This window comes from Microtus ochrogaster, chromosome 7 (assembly GCF_000317375.1).
Source record: "Microtus ochrogaster isolate Prairie Vole_2 chromosome 7, MicOch1.0, whole genome shotgun sequence".
Lineage (NCBI taxonomy): Eukaryota > Metazoa > Chordata > Mammalia > Rodentia > Cricetidae > Microtus > Microtus ochrogaster.
In genome coordinates, this window is record NC_022014.1 from 64,302,434 (window position 1) to 64,312,768 (window position 10,335).

The window sequence follows — 10,335 nt, forward strand, 5'->3', positions numbered from 1 at the left end:
AAAAAAAAAAAAAAAAAAATCACTACATTAGGAGCTATTAGTTAAATGACAATAGCCATAAAGGCACAAGGAGTCAAAACACCTGTGTTTGGGTGGGATTGTTTGCTTGCTTGCTTGTTTCTGAAATAAGTTCTCACTATGTAGTCTTGGCTTTTTGAACTCACAGTGTAGACCACCAGACTGGTTGCTCCACGTGGAGATCCACCTGCCTCTGCCTCCTGAATACTGAGATTAAAAGTGTGCAGCAAAATTTCTGGCTTGGATTTCTTGGCTTTTGTTTTTGATAGGGTCTTATGCTGAGAATGAAATCAGGTCTTCTTCCTGCATGTTAGCCAGACACTGTAACAGCTGACTTATTATATCTCTAGCTCCTAGGTTCAGGTTTGAAAACATGGTTGCACTCTTTCAAGGTAAATACAATGTTTGTGGTTTGTCTTTGGAATAGCATGCATGAGTGAAGAGACCAGCAATCAAAAGCAGCAGCAGCAACAGCAGCAACAGCAGCAGCAGCAGCAGCAACAACAACAACATGTGACAAGCTGGCCAGGGAAGCAGGTAGAGACACTGAGATTGTGGGAAGAAGCTGTCAAAGCAAGAAAGAAAGGTAAGAAGGGGCTTCCAGTGCTTTTCGTGTGGCTCAAGGAGTGTTTGATTAGTATTCCAGATGACAGAAGTGGAGCACAGCAGTGGAGGAGTGTAGCTTCACAGTGCTGCTTATGGACAATGTTTGGTATAATCTAATTATTGGCAGCAGGGCTTCCGTTTACGGTTTTGTTACTGGGAAATGAAAGTCCTCAGCGCTTCCTGCCTTGTTCTTTCTCTGGATTTACTTTTTGTTACATATGCAGTCAAGGTTAGTATGCTTATAGTTCCTTTTTATATCAGTGTCCTTGTGCTAAGGGTTCCTTTTTGTTTTGTTTTAAGATAGGGTCTCTCTGTGTCCCTTTGACTGTCCTGGAATTCTCTAAGTAGACCAGGATGACCTTAAACTCACAGAGATCCACCTGCCTTTACCTCCCAAGTACTGGGATTAAAGGTGTGCACCATCATCACCCAATGGGCTCTTTTCTTAATTTCTAAAATATTACCACTTTGAGGTAGATGAGCTATCCTTGTGGGAGTTCATTTTCTCATTGCTGATTTCCTGTTTTTCAGGACTGGTCCTGTGTTGGTTATTTGATGCATGATTCAGACCTTACTGTCTTGCTATCTTTTCTCTTGGCTCTTGGTGTCACCTTTATCTGCTTTATCTACCTTAACCTATCTGCTCCTCTGCTGATGAGGGCTTTGTTATAGAAGTTTAGATGATGATAATTGTGTAGTAGTTGAAGGAATATTGTGAAGGATATTTTCACTAAAGAAGGAATAAAAGTATTTGAAGTCATAGTAGAAGGATGCTTGAGAACCAGGGCACAGTCCAGTGGTCAGCACTTGCCTTCTATGTCCAGTACCAAAGGTTTAATCCTCTAGAGTGAAGTGAAGACTGGAGGGAGGCAAGAAAGTAGCACAGGAGACAGAAATGCCTTCCTTTGAGCAGAGCACAAGGAGAGGACAGCAGCAGTGATACTGTTACCCAGGAAGTGATGGGCCTTCTCCCATCCTCGTTTTCTGCATTTGTGTTCCCTGTTGTATTTCAGTTTGCTTTGCATAATAAGACTTGATTGTTTAACTCATCTTCTGACCTTCATTAAACAAAATGCTATTGTATTCCCATTTGTAGCTGGAGTCTCTCTCTCTGTTAGTAAACATTACATTTGGGAAAGAGGAGATGGCTATATTGAGAACCTCATGAAAATCTAAACTTGATTTTAAAGTGTCACTGTTTGTGTGTTTTAATTTTTTTGAGACAGGGTCTCACTATGTAGCCCTAACTGCCCGAGAGGTCCCTATGTAAACCAGGCTGGCCCCAAACCCAGAGATCCACACGTAGCCAGAAATGCTCTTTAAATATTAGACCTGGATAAATTTTAAATTCTCAAACCTGGATGAAAATCAGATTATCATTGAGGAAGCTTTTTAACTTTATAGATGTCCCAGGTTCTATCTCAGTTTCACAATTGAATATCCCAGCAATCTATTAAAAAAATAAAAAGAGCAGCCCTAGATGTTTTTCATCATCATTCTTGTTTGGCAGCTCCTGGTATGTAGTGCAGAGCAGGCCAGATTAGGTCAGACCAATCAAATGGCTGACTGGCCTGAAGTGGTTCGACCCTTCTGTGGACACTGTGCAGACTCCTCTAGCTATAGACTTGAGTGGGTGTCACAGGTCTGTCTCCTTACTGCCACTTTATGGCATCTTGATAGGTGGTGCTGAATTTTCTGGAGTGGGTTAAGTAGGATGTCATCTGCCAGGGATCTTTTTTCTTTTTTTTAAATTAATATTTTATTATTTATGTGTATAAATGTTCTGCCTGATTGTATGCATGTGTGCCACATGCAAGACTGGTGCCTGCAGAAGCCAGAATAGGGCTTCAGGTCCCCTGGAAGTGGAGTTACAGATTGTTTTTGAGCCACTGTGTAGGTGCTGGTAATTAAACCCAGGCTGTCTATAAGAGCAACATGTGCTCTTAACTGCTGAGCCAGCTCTCCAGCCCCAGGGATCTGTTTGGGCATTGCTGAATAAAAAGGACTGGATTTCCCTAACATGCCACAGGATTTCCTTGCCCGAGTTAGTCCTACTTGGTATGCTTGGTGGTGTGTGTAATGTGTGCTGTTAGATGCTATTGGGCATGAAGTAGGTGATTATATCAGCATTAGAAAGAAGAGGAAGTAGGGGTGAGAAAGAAAGGAGCATACGACTACTGAGTAGTAGCTTTTCCTTAGCAGAAGAAATTTTCTAAGCCAGGCATCATGGTGCATGCCTTTAATCCCACCCAGCACTGTGGAGGTAGAGGCAGGCAGAAGATCTCTGAGGCCAGCCTGGGCTACATAACCAGTTACAGGACAGCCAAGGGTACATAGACCTCCATCTCGAAAAGAAAAGAAGGGGGCTGGAGAGATGGCTCAGTGGTTAAGAGCATTTCCTGCTCTTCCAAAGGTCCTGAGTTCAATTCCCAGCAACCACATGGTGGCTCACAACCATCTGTAAAGACGTCTGGCGTCCTCATCTGGCCTTCAGGCATACAGACAGAATATTGTATACATAATAAGTAAATAAATAAATATTTAAAAAAAAAGAAAAGAAACATTATCATTATGAACTATAACATTAGTTAAATCCTGACTCAGATAGACACTGAAATAATGTTTATCATTCTTCATCCATTTTTAAACCCTCAGCGGAATGTGGCTTCACATCGAAGAAGCCATTTAGCATTTGTGAGTGAGAGTACACACACCTCTTTGCTAGTTAGTGTGCCTTTTGAGAACTCACTGGTGGCACAGTGTGGACAAGTCTTTCCTGTCCCAGGAAAGGCTGTAGAACTCAGAAGGCGTGAAGACAGTGAGGACACTTAGCTTACTCAGTGCCTCTGCTCCCCAGAGCACCATGCAGAAGCCACTGGTCCTCTCAGCATCTCTGAGGTAGGTAGTAAATCTGAACTGAAATCAGAAGTTCAGGACTGAACAAGTTGCCCAAGTCTTCCGAGGCATCAGAGAAGAGATTCAGAGAGTGGGATCCCTGCCCCAGGACTATGCGCAGAAGATCCTCGCTTCGTATTTGATCACTTAGTAGAAACTGTAATTTGGTTTATTAAATGTTCTTTTTAATTAAGAGAAGTTAATTCAGAAGCTGAATTTTGCTTATAGGTATGAGAGTCTAAAGTCCCTTTTGTCTTCTCATTTTAGAAGCTGCCAACCTGTGCCAAACCTCCACGGCTGCTACGACACCTGTGACTCTCACTACTCCATTCAATATAACCTCCTCTGTGTCGTCTGGGACTATGTCAAACCCAGTCACAGTGGCAGCTGCAATGAGCATGAGAAGTCCAGTAAATGTTTCAAGTGCAGTTAATATAACCAGCCCGATGAACATTGGGCATCCTGTAACTATAACCAGTCCATTATCCATGACCTCTCCTTTAACACTCACTACCCCAGTCAACCTCCCCACCCCTGTAACTGCCCCAGTGAATATAGCACACCCTGTCACCATCACATCGCCAATGAACCTGCCCACACCTATGACATTAGCTGCTCCCCTCAATATAGCAATGAGGCCTGTAGAAAGCATGCCTTTCTTGCCCCAAGCTTTGCCTACATCACCACCTTGGTAAACAGTATTATAAAGTCAAAATATGGGTTAAAGTAAATATTTACCAGCAACTTAATTTTAGTTGATTAAAGCAAAAAGCAGACTATGAAATTGGGAGGTTTTATTACGTTAGTTAATAAGAGCGTAGTAGCATTTTGCTCCAATTTGGCTGGGGTTGTTCAAAGTAGGGTATATGTGTAACTTATCACTGGACCACATTAGTTTAATCAGAACCCCTTTTAGCTGACCCCATTGCTTAAACAGGATAGTAGCTGGCAAGGTGAAATGCCAGAATTAAAACCAATCATAAAGCCCATTTCAAAAGGAAAAAAAAGCATTATTTGTTTTTAATTATTTTTGTTTTAATCCTACAAAATCATTTTATTGTAAACACTAGCAGAGCTTTTCCCTCTGTACAAGGTGGGTAGTTTTAACCTGAAGTTCTAAACCCACAGAGTGAGAGCTAGTGTAGAATTGTCTGTGTTTTTTGTTTGTATGAGTAAATAGATGCATTGTCATAATAAAATGCATTTCAGAGAATATGCATTTTACCTTTGGGAATATGTTAATTTCAGGCAGCATTCCCTATGGGAAAGGTGATACCAGCTCTGATATGCAAAGCATATGATAATTTATCATTCTAACTTCAACATATAATAGGGATTGTGACCTGATATTTGGAGATGTAAATATTGCTCAGCATATTAATCCTAATGGAATATAGCATTGTAGTTGACTTTTTAAAAAAAAAACAACAAAAACTATAAAAAAAACAAAAACAAATTGTGCTTTGATGAAAAGGCTGCAGCTGACTTAGGAGAAGTCAGGTGTGCACACAGGCAGGCTCCAAACGCAGGCCAGCGGTTCCTGTTCAGGAACAATGAGGACTTTGGAGCAGTTTAAATCTATTGCTTTAAATTGGAAGACATTGGAGGCACTGGGATGTGATAGGCCCCTCTCTCTCCCAATCAGCGCCTGTTGATGTTACAGCAGGCACAGATGTGTTAGACGCTCACTAGAGTTTATGTCTTATATTAAATTGTATACAGTTTTTATTCTAACCACTAACTAGGTAGGATGCCCCTTCAGAACAAGCAGAGTGTATCTTTTCTCCCTCCTCTGTCTAATCAAGTATTGTGCAGATTTGTTCAACTTTGTAAATATGGACATCACTTTTTTTTTCTTTTAAGAAAACACTTGTATCTGCTTTCTGGAGTTTTCAGGGAGGAGGCTGTCTGCATGCTCCATGGAAACCCAGCAATGATTGTGCACGTTGAGACATGTGCTTTTGTTTCTTAGCCGGATGCTTTATCCCTGTACATACGGTAGAAACCAAAAGCTAGGGAAACAGATACTCTTTACGCCATCATGCCACTTGTCATGTTTTTAAAGCATTGGGTTAAAGAAGAGTTTGTTCAAACCAAGATGCTGTAATTGTTTGTTTTTTTTTTTTACATTGCAATATGTTTTGGGTCTTTTTCATTTTTAATTTTGCAGTTAAGAGAAATGGAAATGAGTTTTGTTAACCCTGCAGAATGCTTGCAGGATTCACACCAGATGACTTCCGTTTATACCCCACTGTGTCAATACAAACATCAAAATACCCTGCGTCTGAGACAGACTTCCTACATCAGGGACAGGTATCTGTGTGTCATTATACAAAACAGTTCTAGGGGGATGAACTACATAGTAAAAAAAAATTAAAATAAATAGTACCTAGTGTAAAATAATTTTATAAATGATCTTTTGTACTTTAGGACATTAAATTGTACAACTTTTGTATATATAAAGCTTAGGAACTTTCTGTTTAGCAGGAAGGCAACACATTCCTACACTTTTAATGTATATGTTTGTTATAATGTCCATGTAAACATGCCCTATGTTTGTGCCTTTTAATTAGTTTGTCTCAATAAACAAGATGTAGAGAAAAATATGTAGCTATGACTTTGTTACAGCAGTTCTTATCCACAGTTGAAAGTTGGTTTGTTTTTAATATGTAGATCATTCTGTGTGAGCTACTGGAAGGGCTCATGTGGGGAAGTCCCAGGAATGGCACTGCTGAGACCTGGAAGAGGAGTGGTCACATGTGGAGGAAGTCCTCGTTTCCTGGCATATGCTCTGTCTGCTGGGCCCTGCCATCTCTGTTCTGGTGGCAATTGTGATTCTTCATAGACAGCCCAGGCTTCCTCCACAGTGGTCCAAGAAGCAGTCCTCAAAGTGGGCAGGTATGGGCCCTTCCCCCCAGGCTACAGCGTGGTCATAAGACCCTGAGAGTATTAGTTCTTACGGGGGAAGAAAAGATATATACTAGAAATGATTGTTTTATCAACTCATTGTAAACAGGAGTGAGACTTCGTGTATGACTTGAGATAAAATGCTATTTTGTATGCATACTCTATTCACTTAAGAAGCTTGTCTGCAATAATAAAGCCACGTTGTGTCTTCTCTGGGGAGGGAGAGAGTTGATGGCAGGATGGGGTGAGGGTAGGCCATTGCAAAGGGGCGCAAACAGGTTGTGTGGTAAGATCCTCCTGTGTTCTGGAACTGAAGCTGAGCAGTGATGCTGATGAACTGATTCAACCATGTGTTGAAGGCACCGACGGCCACCACTCTACAAAGTATGAGTATGTTTTCCCTCCTGGTTGTAACCTGGTGGAGAGCTTCCCCTTTATCAGACTGGCAGCTAAACGGTTGTATTAGATAATCCTCAAATCTGACATCCAGCCTGTTATGCTTGCTCTAGCGCTCGCTGCTTGGCCTGCGTTTACCTTTTACTGTGTATTCATTTCCTCCTAAGGTGTGCTCCTAAATGAAGGTTTCTATGTACGCAGATGATGATTTTACCTGTCAATACCAGCACTGTATTACTAACATGCAAAATACTGCAGATTTATTTTGACAAATTAAAGTTAACCAGTCACAACTGTTATGATGGATTGCTTAATACTGCAGAAGCTTCATCAGTTCACTGTGATGGTAGAAAAATGACTGAAGTACTCCTTCCTCAGGTGTGCATGCCTGTCACTGGGCTGGGAAGGGAGGGTTGCCATAGAGAAGGGCGAGAGGAAAGGCACCGGACTACAGAAGGGTACTCAGCCCTCCACACAGTCCCACTAAGGACTGACAGAAAGCCAGGCAAGGCTAGATCCACATCAGTTGTCATGTAAAGCCTCTAGGGAGGTGGTTAAGGCAGATGTGACAAGTACTCACATGACAATATCACTAAGCAGCAAATCAAGATTCTGGCACTTTGTTTAATGGAAAAGTTTTGGGTGCCTCCAGATTTCCGTGATAATTGCTTTAGTCTCTTTATTGATTCTGTTTTATCTTTTTTTATATATATTTATTTATTTTGCATACAATATTCTGTCTGTGTGTACGTCTGCAGGCCAGAAGAGGGCACCAGACCTCATTACAGATGGTTGCGAGCCACCATGTGGTTGCCGGGAATTGAACTCAGGACCTCTGGAAGAGCAGACACTGCTCTTAACCACTGAGCCATCTCTCCAGCCCCTCTTTATTGATTCTGAATACAACTAGAGGAATCATGTTACTTGTGATGTTTTTGTCCTGGGAATAAGGGAAGTTTTATTTCACCAAGTTGCTAGTTGATCCAGCCCCATGTATCTGTTTTTGTTCTTCAGGGGCCTTGCAATTTGGTCCTGTGGAGAAACTTGAGTTCAAGATATAGAGGGGTAGAGGTTTTCACTTTGATATCCTCAAGGACCATTGGACAGGAGGTGTGATCAGTTCGGGGTCTGGTCCAGCATTCTGTCCCCTTCTTTTTCTAAGGCGTTTATAGCCTGGAAGAATCCCATTTGCACCCATGTGGATATGTAAACCTCAGCACCTCTGGAATGGCCCTGGCAGGTGCTGACTGCTTAGGTCTGAATGCTGCCTGAGTTTGGGAAGTGGAACACCTACTGCTGTTCCACAGGACCCAAGTTGGATTCCCAGCATCTGGAAGCTCACAGCTGCCTAGAACTCCAGCTCGAGAGGATCCAGCACTTCTGACTTCTGACCTGTACACGTGCAAACACACAAACGCACATACACATAATTAAAATTAAATTTGTTAAAACCTTTTTTGTTTGAGACAGGGTCTCTCTGTGTAGCTTTGTAGCCTGTGCTGGCACTTGCTTTGTAGACCAGGCTGGCCTCGAACTCACAGATATCTGCCTGCCACTGCTTCCCGAGTACTGGGATTAAAGGCACGCACCACCACGGCCTGGTGGAATTTTTTAAAACTTTTAAAAAGAGAATGGGGTCCCTCAAAGTAGGTGGGTCTTTCCATCTCAATTAGCACAATCAGGATAGTCCCACAGGAGACTATCAGAGGAGCACAGTCCATCATGGCTACTTGTCTACAAACCAACAAGCAGAAGAGAAGCAATAGGACTTGTCTGGCTTTCTCCTTCCTCTATTCAGTTGAGGACCCCAGCTCATGGGATGGTGCCACCCATGTTCACAGAGAGTCATCCTTTGAAAACTTCCTCATATTAGCCAAAGGTGTGCCTCAATAATACCCCTGGTGTTTATTAACCCAATCAAGTTGACAATAAATTAACTCACAGAAAAAAGTTGGACTACGAGTGGCTGATTAAATGAATTATTGGCCAGCCTGTTCTACAAGAGCGAGTTCCAAAGACAGGCTCCAAAGCTATAGAGAAACCCTGTCTCAGAGAGAGAGAGAAAGAGAGAGAGGGAGGGAGGGAGGGAATGAATATAAAATTAATGGCTGTGCCGGAAGGTGGTGGCGCACGCCTTTAATCCCAGCACTCGGGAGGCAGAGGCAGGCGGATCTCTGTGAGTTAGAGATCAGCCTGGTCTACAGAGCTAGTTCCCGAACAGGCTCCAAAACCACAGAGAAACCCTGTCTCGAAAATAAAAAAAAAAAAAATTAATGGCTGTGCTCTGCTATTAGAGTGGAAACATAGAGAAGTCTTCACACGTCACAGGTGTGGTGTATGAAGTCCTAGATAGTCCAGAAAAACAACAAACCAATAAACAGAAATTAAAAAAAGATGCCACTGTGGAGTGCACGCCTTTGATCCCAGGACCCATGAGGCAAAGGCAGGTGGATCTCTGTGACTCACGATATCAGAACCGTCTACATATCGACTGTTATGAGTTCTAGACCAGGTCAGAGCAGATCTACATAAAATGTAACAACACAAAAAAACCCACAGTAATTTAGCATGAGACAGACATGAATTCTGCAAAGCTGGGTAAAAGGCATATATGTGTGTGTGTGTGTGTGTGTGTGTGTGTGTGTGTGTGTGTGTGAATGTAAATTTGAAAACATGCCACCTATTCTACTTTTTTTTTCTTTTTACAATATTCACTTTGTGTTTTCTCTGCATAACTCTGCAGTCATTACCTGTGGGACCTGGGGTAAGGAGTGAATGCCAAGGGAGTAAGAGTATTTTGCCACTTTTTTTTTTGAGACAGGGTTTCTCTGTAGCTTTGTAGCCTGACCTGGAACTAGCTCTAGTAGACCAGACTGGTCTCGAACTCACAAAGGTCTTCCTGTCTCTGCCTCCCGAGCACTGAGATTAAAGGCATACGCCACCACTGTCCGGCAACACATTTTAAAAATAAATAAATGGAAAGGAAAAGCATTCATGACATATGGTATGGTATGATCCTACGCAAGGACGTTAGTATAGATGACACAAAGGGCTGGTGCTGGCAAAAGGGGTGAAAGGTTAACCCAGCAGATAACCTTCCAGGACAGATTTTGGTCTTCTTTGGGTTGCAAAATTTATTCCTCCACCCCTTCCCACATGCGGGTTCCCTGGCTTGCTCTCAAAGGATATGGATAGAAGATACACAGACCGACTCAGCCAGCCATCCTTAGAGAAGCTAGCTGGAATCGAATTTTGCCTGTCTGCCCGGAATGAGTACAAACGGCCGCGCCAAGAGTAGAAGTGAGGCAGCCAGTAATCTGTGAATGAGCAAGAGGATAAACCCAGCCAATCAGGGCCCAGTAGACCTCAACCAATCCTAGCTCAGCGATGTTTTAGGCTGGGCGGGGTTGACCCTCCGCAGAATTGTTTGTTGGCCTGGTGCCCCTCCCCCACAACCCTGGCATCCAGTTCTAGGGAGAAAGAGAGAGAGAGAGAGAGAGAGAGAGAGAGAGA

At 42.6% G+C, this 10,335-nt stretch overlaps 1 protein-coding gene across 2 annotated transcripts in view; it reads left to right on the top strand.

Moving 5' to 3' along the window:
- The window catches only part of Vezf1 (vascular endothelial zinc finger 1), a 16,576-nt gene extending 9,459 nt beyond the window's left edge, over nt 1-7,117 (top strand). For both annotated transcript variants that reach the window (XM_005350505.2, XM_005350506.2), the window contains exons 5-6: nt 446-604; nt 3,787-7,117. In XM_005350505.2, coding sequence (XP_005350562.1) covers nt 446-604; nt 3,787-4,214 — 587 coding nt within the window. In that variant the 3' untranslated portion in view covers nt 4,215-7,117. The remainder of the gene's footprint in view (nt 1-445; nt 605-3,786) is intronic.
- The last annotated feature ends 3,218 nt before the right edge of the window (nt 7,118-10,335 follow it).